Genomic DNA, 24,149 nt, shown 5'->3' on the forward strand with positions numbered 1-24,149 from the left:
GAGCGGAGCATCACTGAGCAGGTTATTGCTGTGCAAGTGCCGCTTGATGGCATTGTCGATGACAACTTCCAACACTTTACTGATGGTTGAGAGTAGACTGATAAGATGGTAATTGGCCGGGTTGGATTTGTCCTGCTTTTTGTGCACAGGACATACCTGGGCAATTTTCCAGGTTGATACCAGTGTTGTAGCTGTACTGGAACAGCTTGGCTAGGGGTGTGGCTAGTTCTGGAGCACAGGTCTTCAGTACTATTGCCAAAATGTTGTCAGGGCCCATAGACTTTGCAGTATCCAGTGCCTTCAGTCGTTTCTTGATATCATGTGGAGTGAATCGGATTGGCTGAAGACTGGCATCTGTGATGCTGGGGCCCTCAGGAAGAGGCCGAGATGGATCATCCACTCGGCACTTCTGGCTGAAGTTGGTTGCAAATGCTTCAGCCTAGAGACCTGCTACCCGACGGGACATGACGACGTGTCTGGTCGGGTCGGGCCAAGTCCAGGTCGAGTCGGGTCGGGTCGGGTTGGGCCGGACACACACGGTAAGTGCTCTGCTGGTAAGTATTGAAATTTTAAATAAACTTACCTGAGCTGGGAGTTTGGGATGAAATGAAGTGTGCGCAGTGAGCGAGTGACGTCACAATGACGTCATCACGCATGCACTGCAGCTTCCTGGAACTTCCCAGTTGGAAGGTAAGTAAAGGGATGGTCAGGTCGGGTCGGGCTCAGGGAAAAATCGGTGGGACTCGGGCCGGGTCAGGCTCGGGTCCACTGTAGTGCGGTCGGATTCTTTTTTCCAGACTTGAGCAGGCCTCTACTTCAGCCTTGTCTTTCGCACTGATGTGCTGGGCTCCCCTGTCATTCAGGATGGGGATACTTGTGGAACCTCTTGTTCCTGTGAGTTGTTTAATTGTCCACCACGATTCACAGCTGGATGTGGCAGGACTGCAGAGCTTAGATCTGATCCGTTGGTTGTGTGATCGCTTAGCTCTGTCTATTGCCTGCTGCTTCCACTGTTTAGCATGTAAGTAGTCCTGGGTTGTAGCTTCACCAGGTTGACACCTCATTTTGAGGTATGCCTGGTGCTGCTCCTGACATGCCCTCCTGCACTCTTCATTGAACCAGGGTTCGTCTCCCAGCTTGATGGTAATGGTAGAGTGGGGGATATGCCGGGCCATGAGGTTACAAATTGTGGTTGAATACAATTCTGCTGCTGCTGATGGCCCACAGCGTCTCATGGATGCCCAGTTTTGAGTTGCTAGATCTGTTTGAAATCTATCCCATTTAGCACAGTGATAGTGCCACACAACACGATGGAGAGTGTCCTCACACTGAAAGCAGGACTTCATCTCCACAACGATTACGTGGTGGTCACTCCTACCAATACTGTCATGGACAGATGCATCTGCATCAGGCAGATCGGTGAGGATGAGATCAAGTATATTTTTCCCTCTTGTTGGCTCCCTCATCACCTGCCGTATACCCAGTATAGCAGCTATGTCCTTTAGGACTCGGCCAGCTCAGTCAGTAGTGGTGCTACCGAGCCACTCTTGCTGATGGACATTGAAGTCCCCCCACCCAGAGTACATTTTGTGCCCTTGCCACCCTCAGTGTTTCCTCCAAGTGCTGTTCAACATGGAGGAGTACTGATTCATCAGCTGAGAGAGGGCGGTAGGTGATAATCAGCAGGAGGTTTCCTTGCCCATGTTTGACCTGATGCCATGAGACTTCATGGGGTCGGGAGTCGATGTTGAGGACTCCCAGGGCAACTCCCTCCCTACTGTATACCACTGTGCCACCACCTCTGCTGGGTCTGTCCTGCCAGTGGGACATGACATACCCGGGGATTGTGATGGCAGTGTCTGGGACATTGTCTATAAGGTATGATTCAGTGAGTATGACTATGTCAGGCTGTTGCTTGACTTGTCTATGGGACAGCTCTCCCAACATTGAAAAGTCCCCAGACCACGAGGGTGGAGGACTTTGCAGGGTTGACAGGGCAGGGTGTACTTTCAGCACTTCCGATTCCGAGGTCAGTGCCAGGTGGTCCATGCAGTTTTACTCCTCGTTAACTTTTCTGTAGCGGTTTGATACCAACTGAGTGTCTTGCAGGGTCATTTCAAAGGACGGTTAAAAATCACCCACATTGCTGTGGGTCTGGAGTCACATGTAGGCCAGACCAGGTAAGGATGGAAGATTGCCTTCCCTAAAGGGAATTAGCGGTGGGTTTTTAAAATGACAGTTTCATGGTCATTATTACAGTGACTAGCTTTTAATTCCAGATTTATTCATTAACAATTTAAATTTCACCAGCTGCTGTGGTGGGATTTGAACTCACGGCCCCAGAGAATTAGTCCAGTAACATTACCACTGCAATATCATTCCCTCAATACTGGCAATCTATCCTTCGTGAGGTGTTGTGTCCAGAACTGAACGCAGTTAAGCCTGATGGGGTCAGACTAGAGCTGTATGTAAACAGTAACGTGACTTCCAGCCCTTTGTATTCCAGTTTTGAGACAATTAGCAAAAGCTGGTTTAAGTTTATTGAAAGGAGGCCCTTCAGCCCACCGTGCCTGTGCTGGCTCTTTGAAAGTGCTATTCAATTAATCCCACTCCTGTGCTCTTTCCCTGTAACCCGACAAGATTTTTTCCCTTTCAGTATTTCTCCAATTCCCCCCTTTTGAAAGTTACTATTGAATCTGCTTCCACCGCCCTTTCAGGCAGCGCGTTCCAGATCACAACAACTCACTGAGTTCAAAAATCAAAAATCAAAAGTTCAAAAATCTCCCCATCCCGAGAAATCTCGCAGTGAGTGAAAAATGAGAGTATTGCAAATATACAGTGTGGAATCCACCCCACCCCCCCTTCCTCACACGATGAGTGTGTCCCCTCCCCCCTCGAACACAACCCATCCCCCGATCACAGAGGCAGCCTGGCACTGCCCGTCTCCTACCTGCTGGCAGATGCTGGCATATCGTGCCAGCACCTGGGCATTCTCATTGATGGCCAGCGACGATGGAGTCTTGTCGGTGATCCTCAGCACGCAGCGCCACTTGGCAAAGTCCGCGCCCACCTTCTTGTACTGGGCACAGCGCTCGGCTAGTCCGTCCAATCCTGCGAGAGGGGGCAGAGGGGCACCGACATTACCACAATCCTTCAGGAGGCGGTCAGTCCGGGCAGGCAGGATCAATTCCCAGTCACAGGATTGGTCAGGAAGGGGACAGGAAGGGAGTGCAGGGACCAGTGTTCAATCAGTAACGGATCAGAATGGTTACAATGCAGGAGGCCATTCAGCCCATCATGTGCATGCCAGCTCTCTGTCAGATCAACTCAGCTCGTCCCACTCCCCCGCCTTTTCCCCATTGCCCTGCAAATCTCTTTTCAGGTGTTTATCCAATTCTCTTTCGAAAGCCGGCTGGCCCCTTCACTGACCCCTGGACTCCCTCCTCGTGAAGTGACACATTTTGGTAAGAAGAACAAGGAGAGGCCATTTAAAATGAAGGATACAATTCTAAAGTAAAGGCCTGCTACCCGACCCGAACCCAACGGGACCCGATGACATGTGTCGGGTTCGGGTCGGGACAGGTCGGGTCGGACATGCTCTGTCACAGGTAAGTGGCTTCACTGTTAATTTAATTTTTGGACTAGAAAGGTGATTTTGTTACAGTTATTTTAAGCTTGTGCAGATCAGCAACAAAGTGAAAAATGGAAGGTAGGTTAACTGATGGTCAGGAGGCATTCAAGATCCTGGGCTTGATAAACAGAGGCATAGAGTACAAAAGCAAGGAGGTTATCAGGAAGATTTATAAACAAACATTTCAGCCTCAGCTGGAGTATTGTGTCCAATTCCGGGCACCGTACCTCAGGAAGGATGTGGAGGCATTAGAGAAGGATGCAGAAAAGATTCACAAGAATGAAGTTCCTCATCCCTGGAACCAGTTCTGTGGATAGGTTGGAGAAGCTGGGACTGTTCTCCTTGGAGAAGATTAAGAGGAGATTTGTTAGAGGTGTTCAAAATCATGAGGGGTCTGGACAGAGTAGACAGGGAGAAACTGTTCCCATTGGTGGAAGGATCCAGAACCAGAGGACATTGATTGAAGGTGATTGGCAAAAGAAGTAACAGCGACACGAGGAAAGAGTTTTTTTGAGGGAGTGAGTGGTTAGGATCGAGAGTGTGCTGCCCGAGAGTGTGCTGGAGGCAGAGTCAATCGTGGCTTTCAAAAGAGAATTGGATAAGCAACTGACGAAATAAAGATTGCAGGGCTACAGGGAAAAGGCGGGTGAGTGGGACAAGATGAGCTGCTCTTGCTGAGAGCCAGCACAGATACGATGGGCTGAAGGGACTCTATCTGTCGTGTAACCATTCAATGATTCTAGGAGGGAGTTTAGGGTTCAGCGAAGGGCCAGAAGGCGGTGTGTTGTGTAGCAGCCCCTTCCCCGGACAGGGGGTGGGACGCGGGTTAAGAGCGAGTCGACCCTCCCACTTCCTCACCCACCTTGTGTTGTTGACTCTCCATCCGTTCCGGCCAATGGGACCACCCCCTTGTCCACCTGAAATCAGAGGAGAGAGAGAGAGAGTTCAGATTGGTCCGTCCATCGTGAGGGAGCAATGGCGCCTGTCGAGAGGTCCATCCAGTGGGCCACGGGGGTGAGCGGAGGCGGCATATTCAACCAGGCGTGCATCACAGGAACAGTGATCCCAGCCCCGTGTCTTCCTCCACTGACTCTCACTAAACACACACAGAGACAGACACAGAGACACACACAAACAGACAAAGACACACACACACAGACAAAGACACACACACACACAGACACACACACACACACAGACACACACACACACAGAGGCACAGACACACACACACACAGAGACACACACAGACAGAGACAGAGATACACACACAGAGATACACACAGAGACAGAGACACACACACACAGACATAGCCACACACACACAGAGACACAGACACACACACAGACAAAGACACACACAGACACAGACACACACAGACTGAGACACAGGCACACACACAGACAGAGACACACACAGACAGAGACAGAGATACACATACAAAGACAGAGACACACACACAGAGACAGAGACACACACACAGAGACAGAGACACACACACACACATCCACACACACACACATCCACACACACAGAGTAACACACACACTCAGAGACAGAGACACAGACACACACAGTCAGAGACACACACACACACACAGACATACACACAAACAGAGACACACACACAGACAGAGACACAGAGACAGAGACACACACATCCACACATCCACACACACAGAGACACGCACACACACACACACACAGACACGCACACAGAGACACAGACACAGAGGCACAGACAGAGACACAGAAACACACACACACACACACACACACAGACAGAAACACACACACACACAGACATGCACACAGAGACAGAGACACGCACACACACACACACACACAGACAGAGACACAGAAACACACACACACAGATGGAGACACACACACACACACACACAGAGACACACGCAGAGACAGAGACACATGCAGAGACAGAGCCACACACACACACAGACACGCCCACAAAGACACAGACACGCCCACACACACACAGACAGAGACACAGAAACACAGACACACAGACAGAGACACGCACACACACGCAGAGACACACGCAGAGACACACGCAGAGACACACGCAGAGACACACGCACACACAGACACGCACGCAGAGACACAGACACGCCCACACACACACACAGACAGAGACACACACTGACAGAGACACACACACACAGACAGACATACACACATAGACACACACACAGACACACAGACAGACACATATTCTGCCTCTCCTTCAACCTCTCCTTTTTTCCCTCCAGAATCTGGACCTGAGCTGATGGAATGTGACCCCCTTCTCCAACCACCACCTCGTCACCCACCAACCACCACCTCCTCGCCCACCACTTCCTCGCCCACCAACCACCACCTCCTCGACCACCACCTCCTCGCCCACCAACCACCACCTCCTCGACCACCACCTCCTCACCCGCCAACCACCTCCTCACCCACCAACCACCCTCGCCCACCAACCACCAGCTCCTCGCCCACCAACCACCACCTCCTCGCCCACCAACCACCACCTCCTCGCCCACCAACCACCACCTCCTCGCCCACCAACCACCACCTCCTCGACCACCACCTCCTCGCCCACCAACCACCACCTCCTCGACCACCACCTCCTCGCCCAACAACCACCACCTCCTCACCCACCAACCACCACCTCCTCGACCACCACCTCCTCACCCACCAACCACCACCTCCTCGCCCACCAACCACCCTCGCCCACCAACCACCACCTCCTCGCCCACCAACCACCACCTCCTCGTCCACCCACCACCACCTCCTCGCCCACCAACCACCACCTCCTCACCCACCAACCACCACCTCCTCGACCACCACCTCCTCACCCACCAACCACCACCTCCTCACCCACCAACCACCCTCGCCCACCAGCCACCACTTCCTCGCCCACCAACCACCACCTCCTCGACCACCACCTCCTCACCCACCAACCACCACCTCCTCACCCACCAACCACCCTCGCCCACCAGCCACCACTTCCTCGCCCACCAACCACCACCTCCTCGACCACCACCTCCTCGCCCACCAACCACCACCTCCTCGACCACCACCTCCTCGCCCAACAACCACCACCTCCTCACCCACCAACCACCACCTCCTCGACCACCACCTCCTCACCCACCAACCACCACCTCCTCACCCACCAACCACCCTCGCCCACCAACCACCACCTCCTCGCCCACCAACCACCACCTCCTCGTCCACCCACCACCACCTCCTCGCCCACCCACCACCACCTCCTCGTCCACCAACCAACTCCTCGTCCACCAACCACCGCCTCCTCGCCCACCAACCACCGCCTCCTCGCCCACCAACCACCGCCTCCTCGCCCACCAACCACCGCCTCCTCGCCCACCCACCACCGCCTCCTCGCCCACCCACCACCACCTCCTCGCCCACCAACCACCACCTCCGCGCCCACCAACCACCACCTCCGCGCCCACCAACCACCACCTCCGCGCCCACCAACCACCACCTCCGCGCCCACCAACCACCACCTCCGCGCCCACCAACCACCACCTCCGCGCCCACCAACCACCACCTCCTCACCCCACCAACCACCACCTCCTCACCCACCCACCACCGCCTCCTCACCCCACCAACCACCACCTCCTCGCCCACCAACCACCACCTCCGCGCCCACCAACCACCACCTCCTCACCCCACCAACCACCACCTCCTCGCCCACCAACCACCACCTCCGCGCCCACCAACCACCACCTCCTCACCCCACCAACCACCACCTCCTCGCCCACCCACCACCGCCTCCTCGCCCACCCACCACCGCCTCCTCGCCCACCCACCACCGCCTCCTCGCCCACCCACCACCGCCTCCTCGCCCACCCACCACCGCCTCCTCGCCCACCCACCACCGCCTCCTCACCCCACCAACCACCACCTCCTCGCCCACCAACCACCACCTCCGCGCCCACCAACCACCACCTCCTCACCCCACCAACCACCACCTCCTCACCCCACCAACCACCACCTCCTCACCCCACCAACCACCACCTCCTCACCCCACCAACCACCACCTCCTCACCCCACCCACCACCACCTCCTCACCCCACCCACCACCACCTCCTCACCCCACCCACCACCACCTCCTCACCCCACCCACCACCACCTCCTCACCCCACCAACCACCACCTCCTCACCCCACCAACCACCACCTCCTCACCCCACCCACCATCACCTCCTCACCCCACCCACCACCACCTCCTCACCCCACCAACCACCACCTCCTCACCCCACCAACCACCACCTCCTCACCCCACCAACCACCACCTCCTCACCCCACCAACCACCACCTCCTCACCCCACCAACCACCACCTCCTCACCCCACCAACCACCACCTCCTCACCCCACCCACCACCACCTCCTCACCCCACCCACCACCACCTCCTCACCCCACCCACCACCACCTCCTCACCCCACCCACCACCACCTCCTCACCCCACCAACCACCACCTCCTCACCCCACCAACCACCACCTCCTCACCCCACCCACCATCACCTCCTCACCCCACCCACCACCACCTCCTCACCCCACCCACCACCACCTCCTCACCCCACCCACCACCACCTCCTCACCCCACCCACCACCACCTCCTCACCCCACCAACCACCACCTCCTCACCCCACCAACCACCACCTCCTCACCCCACCAACCACCACCTCCTCGCCCACCAACCACCACCTCCTCGCCCACCAACCACCACCTCCTCGCCCACCAACCACCACCTCCTCGCCCACCAACCACCACCTCCTCGCCCACCAACCACCACCTCCTCACCCCACCAACCACCACCTCCTCGCCCACCAACCACCACCTCCTCACCCCACCAACCACCAGCTCCTCACCCCACCAACCACCAGCTCCTCACCCCACCAACCACCAGCTCCTCACCCCACCAACCACCAGCTCCTCACCCCACCAACCACCACCTCCTCACCCCACCAACCACCACCTCCTCACCCCACCAACCACCACCTCCTCACCCCACCAACCACCACCTCCTCACCCCACCAACCACCACCTCCTCACCCCACCAACCACCACCTCCTCACCCCACCAACCACCACCTCCTCACCCCACCAACCACCACCTCCTCACCCCACCAACCACCACCTCCTCACCCCACCAACCACCACCTCCTCACCCCACCAACCACCACCTCCTCACCCCACCAACCACCACCTCCTCGCCCACCAACCACCACCTCCTCGCCCACCAACCACCACCTCCTCACCCCACCAACCACCACCTCCTCACCCCACCAACCACCACCTCCTCGCCCACCAACCACCACCTCCTCACCCCACCAACCACCAGCTCCTCACCCCACCAACCACCACCTCCTCACCCCACCAACCACCACCTCCTCACCCCACCCACCACCACCTCCTCACCCCACCAACCACCACTACCTCCTCACCCCACCAACCACCACCTCCTCACCCCACCAACCACCAGCTCCTCACCCCACCAACCACCACCTCCTCGCCCACCAACCACCACCTCCTCGCCCACCAACCACCACCTCCTCGCCCACCAACCACCACCTCCTCGCCCACCAACCACCACCTCCTCGCCCACCAACCACCACCTCCTCACCCACCAACCACCACCTCCTCACCCCACCCACCACCACCTCCTCACCCCACCCACCACCACCTCCTCACCCCACCCACCACCACCTCCTCACCCCACCCACCACCACCTCCTCACCCCACCAACCACCACCTCCTCACCCCACCAACCACCACCTCCTCACCCTACCAACCACCACCTCCTCACCCCACCAACCACCACCTCCTCGCCCACCAACCACCACCTCCTCGCCCACCAACCACCACCTCCTCGCCCACCAACCACCACCTCCTCGCCCACCAACCACCACCTCCTCACCCCACCAACCACCACCTCCTCACCCCACCAACCACCACCTCCTCGCCCACCAACCACCACCTCCTCGCCCACCAACCACCACCTCCTCGCCCACCAACCACCACCTCCTCGCCCACCAACCACCACCTCCTCACCCCACCAACCACCACCTCCTCGCCCACCAACCACCACCTCCTCACCCCACCAACCACCACCTCCTCACCCCACCAACCACCACCTCCTCGCCCACCAACCACCAGCTCCTCACCCCACCAACCACCATCTCCTCACCCACCCACCACCATCTCCTCACCCACCCACCACCATCTCCTCACCCACCCACCACCATCTCCTCACCCACCCACCACCACCTCCTCACCCCACCTACCACCACCTCCTCGCCCACCAACCACCACCTCCTCACCCCACCAACCACCACCTCCTCGCCCACCAACCACCACCTCCTCACCCCACCCACCACCACCTCCTCACCCCACCCACCACCACCTCCTCACCCCACCAACCACCAGCCTCATTGATGCCAGCAGAGTCTGTGCTGCCCTCCTGGGAGGTGGAGCTGGAAGAACTCAACCTATCAGCTGGGCGAGTTCAGTGAGAAACCTGCCAAAACCCCACACTATGGAGAGAGACAAACAGACAGACAAAGACACACACAGACAGAGACACAAACAGATAGAGAGACAGACAGACAGAGAGGGAGATCACACAAACAGACAGAGACATACACAGACAGAGACACACACAGACAGAGAGACAGACAGACAGAGAGGGTGATCATACAGACAGACAGAGACACACACAGATAGAGAGACAGACAGAGAGGGAGATCACACAGACAGAGACACACACAGATAGAGACACACACAGACAGAGAGAGAGACAGACAGAGAGAGAGGGAGATCACACAGACAGACAGAGACACACACAGATAGAGACACACACAGACAGAGAGAGAGACAGACAGAGAGGGAGATCACACAGACAGACAGAGAGAGAGACAGACAGAGACACACACAGATAGAGAGACAGACAGACAGAGAGGGAGATCACACAGACAGACAGAGACACACACAGATAGAGACACACACAGACAGAGAGATCACACAGACAGAGACACACACAGATAGAGACACACAGACAGAGACACACACAGACAGAGACACACACAGATAGAGACACACATACAGACAGAGAGACACACAGATAGAGAGAGAGACACACATACAGACAGAGACACACACAGATAGAGAGACAGACAGACAGAGAGGGAGATCACACAGACAGGAAGAGACACATACAGACAGAGACACACACATAGAGAGACAGACAGAGAGGGAGATCACACAGACAGAAAGAGACACACACAGACAGAGACACACACAGACAGAGAGAGACACACACAGATAGAGAGACAGACAGACAGAGAGGGAGAGACAGACAGACAGAGAGGGAGAGACAGACAGACAGACAGAGACACACAGGCAGAGAAAGGCAAATGGAGACACAGACAGACAGAGACACACACTGACAGACAGACAGAGAGAGACCGATAAACAGACACACACACAGAGACAGATAGACAGACAGATACACACACAGAGAAGCCCTTCAGCCCTTCCATCCGGATTTGACCCCAAGTCCTTAGGGTGAAAGGTTAGTTTGACCTATGACCCCCATGAGGCAGTCTGTGTCTATAAATCAGTTTAAAGGTAAGGACTGTCCATTTATAAAGTAACCTTCACCACCTCACGATGTCCCGAAGTGTTTCACAGACAATTAAGTTATTCCTGAAGTGGGGCCACATTGCAGCAGCTAATTTGCACACAGCAAGATCCCACAAACAGCAATGTGATAACAACCACATAATCTGCTTTGAAGTGATGTTGGTTTAGGGGTAAATATTGGCCCCAGGACAAGGACATGAGGGATCCCTCCCCCAAAGCTCTGATTGAAAATAGGGTCAGTGGGGTCCTTTATACCCCCTGGGAGGGCAGGCAGGGCCTCATTTAGCATCTCATCCAAAAGATGGCACCTCTGACAGTGCGGCCCTCCCACCGTGCCGCCCCTCCACCGGCACGGCGCTTCCTCTCTGTCGCCCCCGCACACAGCACAGCCTTGGCCTTCTGTCCCAGAGGTCAGAGTGCAACTGACCGAGCTATGTCTCTGCTGATATGAAGTCATGGTCACTCACCTTGATCCCCACAGCGATGCCCTTGTCCTTGACCAGTTGGGGAAATGGGATCTCGTCATCTGTCTTCTGGCACATGGTCTCGTGGAAGAAGATGATCCCTCCAATACAGTCATTGACCTCGCTGTCTGTGGTGAACAGAATTTGTCGGAAAAACCTCCGATTCTCCTCCGTGTTCTCCACATTGATGTTGTTCAGCCGCTTTCCCATGGTGGCTAAGGGGATAGAGGAACATGGGGTCTTAGGGAGGGTGGGAAGGTAGGGACAGCGTGAAATAGGGAAAACGTTCTGTCTTCAGTCCCTGCCACAACCTCCGTTCCTTTATCCCTGACTCCATCCCTCTCTCTGATAACCTTCTGAGGCTGAATCACTCCATTCCCAACCACACGTCACATTTGACCCCGTGATGAGCTTCCGAACACACATCTGCACCGTCACAAAACGGCCCATTTCCATCTCCATGACATCACCCGACTCCGCCCTGTCTCAGCTCATCTACTGTGGAAACCCTCATCCATGCCTGTCTTACCTCCAGACTTGACTATCCCACCACTCTCCAGGCTGCTCTCCCACATTCTACCCTCTGTAAAACTTGAGTTCATACAAACCTCTGCTGCCTGTGTCCTCCCTCGCACCAAGTTTTCTTCACTCATCGCCCGTGTGCTTATTAACCTACACTGGCTCCCCGTTAAGCAACACCTCGATTTTAAAATTCTCATCCTCATTTTCAAATCCCTCCAGCCTCTATCAGCCTCCCTACTTCTCTGACCACCTCCAGCCCCAACAACCCTCCAGCTCCTACAACTCTAACCTCTTGCTGCTCCCCAATTTACCTACGAACATACGAGTTAGGAGCACTCGGCCCCTCGAGCCTGCTCTGCCATTCAATAAGATCATGACTGATCTGATTGTACCCTCAACTCCACATTCCCGCCTACCTCCAATAACCTTTCACCCCCTTGCTTATCAAGAATCTATCTACCTCTGCCTTAAAAATATTCAAAGACTCTGCTTCCACCGCCTCCAGAGACTCACGACCCTCTGAGAGAAAAAAATTCTCCTTATCTCTGTCTTAAATGGGCGACTCCTTATTTTTAAACAGTGACCCCTAGTTCTAGATTCTCCCACAAGGGGAAACATCCTTTCCACATCCACCCTGTCAAGACCCCTCAAAATCTTATATGTTTCAATCAAGTGACCTCTTACTCTTCAAAACTCCATGGATACAAGCCTAGTCTGTCCAACCTTTCCTCATAAGACAGCCCGCCCATTCCAGTTATTAGTCTAGTAAACCTTCTCTGAACTGCTTGCAATGCATTTACATCCTTCCTTAAATAAGGAGACCAGTGCTGTACACCGTACTCCAGATGTGGTCTCACCAATGTCCTGTATAATTGAAGCATAACCTCCCTACTTTTGTATTCAATTCCCCTCGCGATAAACAATAACATTCTATTAGCTTTCCTAATTACATGCTGCACCTGCATACTAACCTTTTGCGATTCATGCACTAGGACACCCAGATCCCTCTGCATCTCAGAGCTCTGCAATCTCTCACCATTTAGATAATATGATTCTTTTTTATTCTTCCTGCCAAAGTGGACCATTTCACATTTTCATCCCCCGATTCCCATCGGTCCAACATTGGTGGCCATGCCTTCAGTTGCCCGGGTGCTAAGCTCTGGAATTCCCTCCCTAAACCTCTCCGCCTCCTTTAAGATGCTCCCAACGTTTTGCTCACTTGTCCTAATATCTCCTTGCCTGGCTGGGCATCAAATTTTCTTTTGTAACATTCCAGTGAAATGCTTTGAGATGTTTTATTAGCTGAAAGGTGTTATATAAATCCAAGTTGTTGTTGTAGAGATCATAGGTCGATGAGTCCTTCAGTCATCGCCCCATGGTGGCTGAGTGGAGATCGGGACAGGATGAGGCCATTCAGCCCCTCAGGCCTGCTCCACCATTCAATGAGATCATTGCTGATCTGTATCCTAACTCCATCCATTCACTTTGGCTCCATAACCCTCAATGCCTCCGACCAGCAAAGACAATGTCGAATATTTGCCCCAACTGGTCCGTGCTGGTGTTAATCCTCCACACCAGCCTCCTCCCACCCCCTCTCCATCTCACCCCATCAGCATATCCTTCTATTCCTTTCTCCCTGTTGTGTTCATCCAGCTTCCCCTTAAATACATCGATACTGTTCACCCCCCTCCACTGTGTAGCAAGTTCTCAGCAATCTCTGGGTCAAGAAGTTTCTCCTGAATTCCCTATTGGATTTACGAGTGGCTATCTTATATCATGATATCATCCTTGTAAGTTTTTATTACTTTTTCTCCAGGGCTTCTATGTCTGTTTTATAATAATGGAGACCAGAACTGTGCACAGTGCTCCGAGTGTGGTCTAACCAAGGGATATGGAGACCAGAACTGTGCACAGTGCTCCAAGTGTGGTCTAACCAAGGGAGATGGAGACCGGAACTGTGCACAGTGCTCCAAGTGTGGACTAACCAAGGGATATGGAGACCGGAACTGTGCACAGTGCTCCGAGTGTGGTCTAACCGAGGGATATGGAGACCAGAACTGTGCACAGTGCTCCGAGTGTGGTCTAACCGAGGGATATGGAGACCAGAACTATGCACAGTGCTCCGAGTGTGGTCTAACCAAGGGATATGGAGACCAGAACTGTGCACAGTGCTCCGAGTGTGGTCTAACCAAGGGAGATGGAGACCGGGACTGTGCACAGTGCTCCAAGTGTGGACTAACCAAGGGATATGGAGACCAGAACTGTGCACAGTGCACCAAGTGTGGACTAACCGAGGGAGATGGAGACCAGAACTGTGCACAGTGCTCCGAGTGTAGACTAACTGAGGTATGCGGAGGCCAGAACTGTGCACAGTGCTCCGAGTGTGGACTAACCGAGGTATGTGGAGACCAGAACTGTGCACAGTTCTTCAAGTGTGGTCTAACAAAGGTATGCGGAGGCCAAAACTGTGCAGTGTACCAAGTTATAGGCTGACCAGGGTCCTGTACAAGTTTAACATAACACCACTACTTTTGAATTCTATACAACTAGAAATAAATCTGAGTATTTTGTTACCATTTTTAATTGCTTTGCTGAGCTCAACACAGGAACAGGAGGAGGCCATTCAGCCCCTCGTGCCTGTTACACAGGAAGAGGAGGAGGCCCATTCAGCCCCTCGATCCTGTTACACAGGAACAGGAGGAGGCCCATTCAGCCCCTCGATCCTGTTACACAGGAACAGGAGGAGGCCCATTCAGCCCCTCGAGCCTGTTACACAGGAACAGGAGGAGGCCCATTCAGCCCCTCTCGAGCCTGTTACACAGGAACAGGAGGAGGCCATTCAGCCCCTCGATCCTGTTGCACAGGAACAGGAGGAGTCATTCAGCCCGTTGGTCCTGTTACACAGGAACAGGAGGAGGCCCATTCAGCCCCTCTCGAGCCTGTTACACAGGAACAGGAGGAGGCCATTCAGTCCCTTGATCCTGTTACACAGGAACAGGAGGAATCATTCAGCCCGTCGGTCCTGTTACATAGGAACAGGAGGAGGCCATTCAGTCCCTTGATCCTGTTACACAGGAACAGGAGGAGGCCATTCAGCCCCTCGATCCTGTTACACAGCAACAGAAGGTCGGCCATTCAGCCCCTCGATCCTGTTACACAGGAACAGGAGGAGCCATACAGCCCGTCGGTCTTGTTATACAGGAACAGGAGGAGCCATTTAGCCCGTCGGTCCTGTTACACAGGAACAGGAGGAGGCCATTCAGCCCCTCGATCCTGTTGCACAGGAACAGGAGGAGGCCATTCAGCCCCTCGATCCTGTTGCAAAGGAAAAGGAGGAGGCCATTCAGCCCCTCGAGTCTGTTACTCAGGAACAGGAGGAGGCCCATTCAGCCCCTCGATCCTGTTATACAGGAACAGCAGGAGGCCCATTCAGTCCCTTGATCCTGTTACACTGGAACAGCAGGAGGCCATTCAGCCCCTCGACCTGCTCCACCATTCGCTGATATCATGGCTGATCTGTATCCAAACTCCATCCACCCACCTGGGCTCCACTTCGTTTAATACCCTTGTCCAGCAAAAACCTATCACTCTCAGATTTTAGGTTGTATTCCAGCTTCTACTGCTTTTAGGAGAAGAGAGTATCCACACTTCTACCACCCACTGTGTGAAGAAGTGTTCTTTAACTTCTCCCCTGATGGCCTGGCGCTGATTTTTTTAATGCTCTGGCCCCTTGTTCTAGACTCCTCACACCAGGGGGAAAGTGTTTTTATCTAACCCCGAATACAATCCTCATTTATAGCATCTCTCCTCATAACCTAACTCAGAGACCTGGGGACATTCTGATGAATGTACACTGCACTCTTTCCAAAGTCAATATATCCTTTCTCAGGTCTGGTGGCCAGAATTGTACACAGTGCACCAGATAAAAGATCATTGACCTGAAATGTTAAAACATATGTTTCTTCACACCCAGGCTCACACACACACACTGAAATCACTATTAAAGTGTGAAATGTGACACCCTTGGTTCAAGAAGAGTGTAAGCACAGTCCTAGTAACTACAGATCGGTCAGTTTAACATCTGTGGTGGGTAAGGTTTTAGAAACAATAACCAGGGGGGAAAAAAAATCAACACACACTTGGGAAGGTTCGAGTTAATTAAGGAGAGTTGGCACGGATTTGTAAAAGGCAGATCGCGCTTGACTAATCTAATTGAATTTTTTTGATGAAGTAACAGGGAAGTTTGATGAAGGGAATGCAGTGGATGTTGTCTATATGGGTTTCAAGAAAGCATTTGACAAAGCATGACATAAAAGCCTGGTTAACAAAACTGAGGCTCATGGAATAGGAGGGTCAGTGTCAGCCTGGGTAAACAAAATTGCCTTAAGGACAGAAAACAGTGAGTCATGATAGATGGTTGTTTTTCAGATTGGAAGATGGTAGATAGCGGTGTTCCCCAAGAGTCAGTGCTAGGACCACTGCTTTTTTTGATCTAAATAAATTACTTGGCTGGTGAAACATAGTAAAATTTCAATATTTGCCGATGATACCAAACTTGGAAAAGATGCAAACAGTGAGAATGATACCAACTGCCTCCAACAGGGCATAGATAGGCGAGCAGAATGGGCAGACAAGTGGCAGATGGAATGTAATACAGGGAATTGTGAGGTGATGTATTTTGGCAGATGGGATAGGGAGAGGCAATATAGACTTAATGGCACAGTTCTAGGGAGTGTGCAGGGACAGAGGGACCTGGGGGTGTACATACATACATCTTTGAAGGTGACAGGACTTATTGAGAGAGCAGTCAGCAAAGTATATGGGACGTTGGGCTTCATAAATACGAGGTGTTGAGTACAAAAGCGGAGACGTTATGCTGAACCTTTACAAAGCTCTGGTTAGGCCTCGACTAAAATATTGCATCCAGTTCTGGTCACCACACTTTATAAAGGAGGTGAGGGTCCTTGAGAGGGGGCAGAGGAGATTTACCAGAATGGATCCAGGGATGGGGGATTTTAGTTACAAGGTTCGGTTGGAGAAGCTGACGTTGTTCTGCTTGAATCACAGAATGGTCACAGCACAGAAGGAGGCCATTCAGTCCATTGTGCCTGTGCTGGCTCTCAGTAAAAGCGACTCACCTAGTCCCACTCCCCTGCCTTTTGCCTGTAGCCCTGCAAAACTTTCCTCTCCATATAATTATCCAAATCTGTTTTGAAGGCCTCAGTTGAATCAGCCTCCAACACACTCCTTGGAGCAAATGAGATTGAGGGGAGATTAGATAGAGGTGTACAAGATTATGACAGGGTTAGATAAGGTAGACAAAGGAAAGCTGTTCTCATTAGCTGATAGTACGAGGACCAGGGTACACACAGATTTCAGGTTTTGGGTGTGGGGGGGATGGAAGGCAGAATTTATTTTTACACAGAGGATGGTCCTGACCAAAAGGACAGCGGAAGCAGAGATGATGAACGATTTCAAAAGAAAACTGGTTGGGCACTTGAAGGAAAGAAACTTGCAGGTCGATGGGGATAGAGCAGGGGCTTGTTTGAATTGCTTTACAGAGAGACAGTGAGGGGCCGAATGGTCTCCTTCTGTGCAATAATTACTGTCTAAAGGAATGTTCCTTCACACCTGCACGCGTACACGCACACACAAATATTTCATTTCAGGTGTCTCCACTTTCTTAACCAACACCAGAGCTGATCGCCCAGAGAATGCCTCACATTGACCAGACCCACACTGCCTTCCTCTTTCCCCCAACTCACCGACAGATTCATCTGCTGCAAGGATGCCCTTTCCTGGAGCGACGATTTTCCGGGCGATGTTGCAAAGCTCTGCCTTCTGTTCCGGAGTCAGTGCAGTGAATTGATGAGTCATGGTGTGAGCTGGGATGGAGAGAGAGAGAGAGAGAGAGGGTTAACGAAGAGAAACAAAGTTTATTAAAGGAGTGCAGTGGAGCTGCTGAGCTCCGGACAGTTACACCAGGTGGGGTCTAGCGCTCCCTCTCACCTGAGGCAGAAAGCCCTGGGTTCAATCCCCACAATCCAGGCCAGGGAGCACCGCACTGCCCGAGGGCCAGTACTGAGGGAGCGCAGCACTGCCGGAGGGTCAGTATTGAAGGAGTGCTGCACTGCCGGAGGGTCAGTACTGAGGGAGTGCGGCACTGTCGGAGGGTCAGAACTGAGGGAGTGCAGCACTGTCGGAGGGTCAGTACTGAGGGAGCGCAGCACTGCCAGAGGGTCAGTACTGAGGGAGCACCGCACTGCCCGAGGGTCAGTACTGAGGGAGTGCTGCACTGTCGCAGGGTCAGTACTGAGGGAGTGCAGCACTGTCGGAGCGTCAGTACTGAGGGAGTGCAGCACTGTCGGAAGGTCAGTACTGAGGGAGTGCTGCACTGTCAGAGGGTCAGTACTGAGGGAGTGCAGCACTGCCGGAGGGTCAGTACTGAGGGAGTTCGGCACTGTCGGAGGGTCAGTACTGAGGGAGTGCAGCACTGTTGGAGGGTCAGTACTGAGGGAGTGCCGCACTGTGGAAGTGACTCCACCTCCTCTTTGATTTTGCTTTGTCTTTAGCACCGCCCCTCATTGATTGACAGCTGTGACTGTGACTCCACTCCTTCACTGTTAATGAATGCTTGGTTTTATGCCAGAAATGCATTGCTCAAATCATGGTGACTCTGGGCTTTGAGCTGTTGATCAAATTCCAACTCGGAACAGGATTGTTGCTGGATCCCAGGAGGTATCTCTTCTCACCAGAGGCTCCCTTAATCCGAGAAGGTGGGAGACTGTCTGCCTAATTGTGTGAAATGCTCTACCCAGTGTGACTAACCACACACACCTCAGCCTGATCAAAGGTCAGTCAAACAAGGATCGGGTTGAACTGTAGAGCATAGAACAGGCTCGAAGTGTGGAATGGCCCCCTAGTGTTCCTGTGTAACAGGCTCGAGGGGCTGAATTGCCCCTCCCTGTTGCTCCACTTCCTAAGACACTGGCCCTTTTAAGAAAGGAATGCAGTCAAGTGGGCCCCACCAGGCCATCCAGTACATAAATCACAAACCAATTTCTAATGAGAACTGTTTCCTCGTGAGAGAGAGATAGGGAAATATTCACATTTTCCAGTCCATTAGCAGACAAGGGAGGTTATACAGCATCTAAATCCCATGCAGAGATTTCAAATTTAAAAATACTGTCTGCACATTGAGCAAAATTAGAGCACACACAAAATAGTATAATTTCAATTTCTACAGCGGTTTTCACCACCTCATTGTTTTACAGCCAATGAATTACTTTGGAAGCGTGGTCATTATTGTAATGTAGGAAATGCAGAAGGAAATTTGTACACAGCAAGATCCCACATTCATCAATGTGATTTATGATCTGATTTTTTTGTGATGTTGGTTGGGGTATAAATATTAGCCATTGAACACCGGGGACAATTTCCCACAATTCCTCTTCAAACACTGGCCATGCGAGGGCATACAGGGCCTCTGGTTTAAGCCTCATCCCAAAAGGCAGCACCTCTGACAGTGCAGCACTCCCTCAGTACTGACCCTCTGACAGTGCAGCACTCCCTCAGTACTGACCCTCTGACCCTGCAGCACTCCCTCAGTACTGACCCTCTGACAGTGCAGCACTCCCTCAGTACTGACCCTCTGACCGTGCAGCACTCCCTCAGTACTGACCCTCTGACAGTGCAGCGCTCCCTCAGTACTGACCCTCTGACAGTGCAGCGCTCCCTCAGAACTGACACTCCGACAGTGCGGCACTCCCTCAGTAATGACCCTCTGACAGTGCGGCATTCCCTCAGTACTGACCCTCTGACAGTGTGGCGCTCCCTCAGTACTGACCCTCCGACAGTGTGGCACTCCCTCAGTACTGACCCTCTGACAGTGTGGCGCTCTCTCAGTACTGACCCTCTGACAGTGCAGTGCTCCCTCAGTACTGACCCTCCGACAGTGCGGCGCTCTCTCAGTACTGACCCTCCGACAGTGCAGTGCTCCCTCAGTACTGACCCTCCGACAGTGCGGCACTCCCTCAGTACTGACCCTCTGACAGTGTGGCGCTCTCTCAGTACTGACCCTCCGACAGTGTGGCACTCCCTCAGTACTGACCCTCTGACAGTGTGGCGCTCTCTCAGTACTGACCCTCTGACAGTGCAGTGCTCCCTCAGTACTGACCCTCCGACAGTGCGGCGCTCTCTCAGTACTGACCCTCCGACAGTGCAGTGCTCCCTCAGTACTGACCCTCCGACAGTGCGGCACTCCCTCAGTACTGACCCTCTGACAGTGTGGCGCTCTCTCAGTACTGACCCTCCGACAGTGTGGCACTCCCTCAGTACTGACCCTCTGACAGTGTGGCACTCTCTCAGTACTGACCCTCTGACAGTGCAGCGCTCCCTCAGTACTGACCCTCCGACAGTGCGGCACTCCCTCAGTAATGACCCTCTGACAGTGCGGCATTCCCTCAGTACTGACCCTCTGACAGTGTGGCGCTCCCTCAGTACTGACCCTCCGACAGTGTGGCACTCCCTCAGTACTGACCCTCTGACAGTGTGGCGCTCACTCAGTACTGACCCTCTGACAGTGCAGTGCTCCCTCAGTACTGACCCTCCGACAGTGCGGCACTCCCTCAGTACTGACCCTCTGACAGTGTGGCGCTCTCTCAGTACTGACCCTCCGACAGTGTGGCACTCCCTCAGTACTGACCCTCTGACAGTGTGGCACTCTCTCAGTACTGACCCTCTGACAGTGCAGCGCTCCCTCAGTAATGACCCTCTGACAGTGCGGCATTCCCTCAGTACTGACCCTCTGACAGTGTGGCGCTCTCTCAGTACTGACCCTCCGACAGTGTGGCACTCCCTCAGTACTGACCCTCTGACAGTGCGGCACTCCCTCAGTACTGACCCTCCGACAGTGCAGCCTCATGGGTGGTGATCTGACTCACCTTTGGGTGCTGATCTCTCCCACTGTGGGTGCTGGGCACTTGCTGTGTCTCTTCCTGATCCGACCCTTGAGGCTGCTGAATCGCAACTATTTTCAAACTGGTTGGTGCGCTGAAAATTACGTGTTAAACACCGCACAAAGCTGGAAGGGGAGGGTGTCTCGGAGGTGGCCTACCATTGGCCTAGAGCGGAACAACTTTCAACCAATCAGAGTGCTCAGGGGCCAGAGACTGAGAGCTGGGACAAAGTTCTTTTGTTCAAATCTTGTTTCCAATTCTTCTCGTCAGTAGATTCAGCAACTTTTTAAACTCAAGGGTCAGTTTCAACAGGTCAATAGCAGGCACTGGATCAGTTTCACCAGGGGGAAACTGACATAAGTTTTTTAAAAATTCTCTGCGGACATGCACGCATTCAGGGCCAATTGAAAAGTTTTTTGAAAGTTCTCTTGAAGTTTCAGTGCCACGTAAATTGTTGAGGAAGTGTTAATTTTTAACTTTTCTCCTGCCCGCATCCCATTTCTCTGTTGAATAGCCCCTTCCCCCCGCCCTCAAACTGGAACATGTGTCAACACAGGAATCGCTTCATGAAGGGAACGTCTTCAAATCCCTTTCTCCAAACAACAGCGTCCATTTATCTCGGCGTCAAGTGTAAGGCCCTGCTGCTATAGTATACCGAGGGACTGGAAACCGTCGAAAACCCCTCAGGCTGTGGAATGTTTAGCATGAAATATAAATGTACATTGTAAATACAACCTCCAATCGTATGTGTTGTGAGGCTCCTCACTGACAGAAAGTGATCTGCTTGCACTTAATGTAATGTCAAATATGAACTGTTATGGAATAGAATCATAGAATTTAGAAAGTTTGCAGCACAGAAAGAGGCCACTTGGCCCATTGTGTCTGCACCGGATAAAAAATAGTTTTTTCCCCCAAAAATATACTTTATTCATAAAAATTTGTAAAAAAAAAAATTACAACACAGTTCAAAACAGCATCAAATCGACATTCCAGAAAGTGCAAAGGAAATCAGTTTTCTTCGATACAGGAGTGAGTTGCCTCACAACCCTTCCATTCCATTTTACATGCAATGTACATTTTACAACAAAACCATATTTGGTGTATACAGCCCGAGGGGTTTCCCATGGGTCCAGCCCTCGTTCACTATGGTGGGAGGACCTTCCACAGCGGTCTTTCCCCATTGAGCCTTTGCTGTGGCTGCCCCAAGCTTTAGTGCGTCCCTCAGCACGTAGTCCTGGACCTTGGAATGTGCCAGTCTGCAACATTCGATCGTGGACAACTCTTTGCGCTGGAAGACCAGCAAGTTTCGGGCAGACCAAAGGGCGCCTTTCACCGAGTTGATGGTCCTCCAGCAGCAATTGATGTTTGTCTCAGTGTGCGTCCCTGGGAACAGCCCGTAGAGCACAGACTCCTGTGTTACAGAGCTGCTTGGGAAGAACCTCGACAAAAAATCACTGCATCTCTTTCCACACCTGCTTTGCAAAGACACATTCCAGAAGGAGGTGGGCAACTGTCTCTTCCCCACCACAGCCACCTCGAGGGCATTGTGCGGAGCGGGTGAGACTTCAGGTGTGCAGGAAGGATCTGACGGGGAGGGCCCTTCTCACCACCAGCCAAGCTACGTCTTGGTGCTTGTTTGAAAGTTCTGGTGATGAGGCATTCTGCCAAATGACTTTGGCGGTCTGCTCGGGGAACCATCCGACAGGATCCACCGTCTCCTTTTCCCGGAGGGCCTTGAGGACATTCCGTGCAGACCACTGCCTGATGGATTGGCACCGGGAGAAAAATACATCTCAGCCTAATCCCACTTTCCAGCTCCTGGTCTGTAGCCCTGCAGGTTACAGCACTTCAGTTGCATATCCAGGCAGCTTGTCAATGTGATGAGTATTTCTGCCTCTACCACCCTATCAGGCAGTGAGTTCCAGACCCCCACCACCCTCTGGGTGAAAGAAAATGTCATCTCCCCTCTAATCCTTCGACCATTCACTTGATTTGTATTTTTACAAATTTTATGAATGAAGTATATTTTTGGGGAAAAGAGTTATGGAGCATGAGGTGTCAGTTGTGACTGGACATAACAGGACCAGCCACATAAATATTGCAAGTGCAGGTCAGAGGCTGGGAATTGTGCAGTGAGTAACTCACCTCCTGACTCCCCAAAGCCTGTCCAACATCTAAAAGTCACAAGTCAGGAGTGTGATGGAATACTCTCCACTTTCCTGGATGGGTGCAGCTCCAACAACACTCAAGAAGCTCGACACCATCCAGGGCAAAGTCACTCGCATGATTGGCACCCCATCTACAAACATTCACTCCCTCCACCACCGACACACAGTGGCAGCAGTGTGTACCATCTACAAGATGCACTGCAACAACACACCAAGGTTCCTTAGACAGCACCTTCCAAACCCGCGACCTCTACCACCTCGAAGGACAAGGGCAGCAGATGCATGGGAACACCACCACCTGCAAGTTCCCCTCCAAGTCACACAACATCCTGACTTGGAACTATATCGCCGTTCCTTCACTGTCGCCGGGTCAAAATCCTGGAACTCCCTTCCTAACAGCACTGTGTGTGTACCTACCCCACATGGACTGCAGCGGTTCAAGAAAGCAGCTCACCACCACCCAGGGATGGGCAATAAATGCTGGCCTCGCTGGTGATGCCCACATCCCATGACTGAATAATTAAAAGGAAATTTGGAGATATTAGATAATTCACACCAATAGCACCAGAATGACTGGTGTTGGGGCATGTACAACAACAACTTACATTTCTACAACACCTTGAACTTAGTAAAATGTCTCAAGGGGTTTCATTACCTCAGAGAGCTGTGCATGCTCAGTTGTTCAGTATATTCAAGACTGAAGTTGATACATTTTTGGACTCTGAGGGAATCGAGGG

The 24,149-nt window shown here is 52.8% G+C and overlaps 1 protein-coding gene across 1 annotated transcript in view; it reads right to left on the reverse strand.

The window, feature by feature from the left end:
- The window catches only part of LOC137352721 (fructose-bisphosphate aldolase A-like), a 28,549-nt gene extending 7,202 nt beyond the window's left edge, over window positions 1-21,347 (reverse strand). Inside the window, exons 1-5 of the mRNA XM_068018464.1 lie at window positions 21,230-21,347; window positions 18,053-18,172; window positions 11,769-11,980; window positions 4,494-4,548; window positions 2,951-3,111 (exon numbers count right to left, since the gene is read on the reverse strand). Coding sequence (XP_067874565.1) covers window positions 2,951-3,111; window positions 4,494-4,548; window positions 11,769-11,980; window positions 18,053-18,164 — 540 coding nt within the window. The 5' untranslated portion in view covers window positions 18,165-18,172; window positions 21,230-21,347. The remainder of the gene's footprint in view (window positions 1-2,950; window positions 3,112-4,493; window positions 4,549-11,768; window positions 11,981-18,052; window positions 18,173-21,229) is intronic.
- Window positions 21,348-24,149: the final 2,802 nt, after the last annotated feature.

Source organism: Heterodontus francisci, chromosome 39 (genome assembly GCF_036365525.1).
Source record: "Heterodontus francisci isolate sHetFra1 chromosome 39, sHetFra1.hap1, whole genome shotgun sequence".
Classification (NCBI taxonomy): domain Eukaryota; kingdom Metazoa; phylum Chordata; class Chondrichthyes; order Heterodontiformes; family Heterodontidae; genus Heterodontus; species Heterodontus francisci.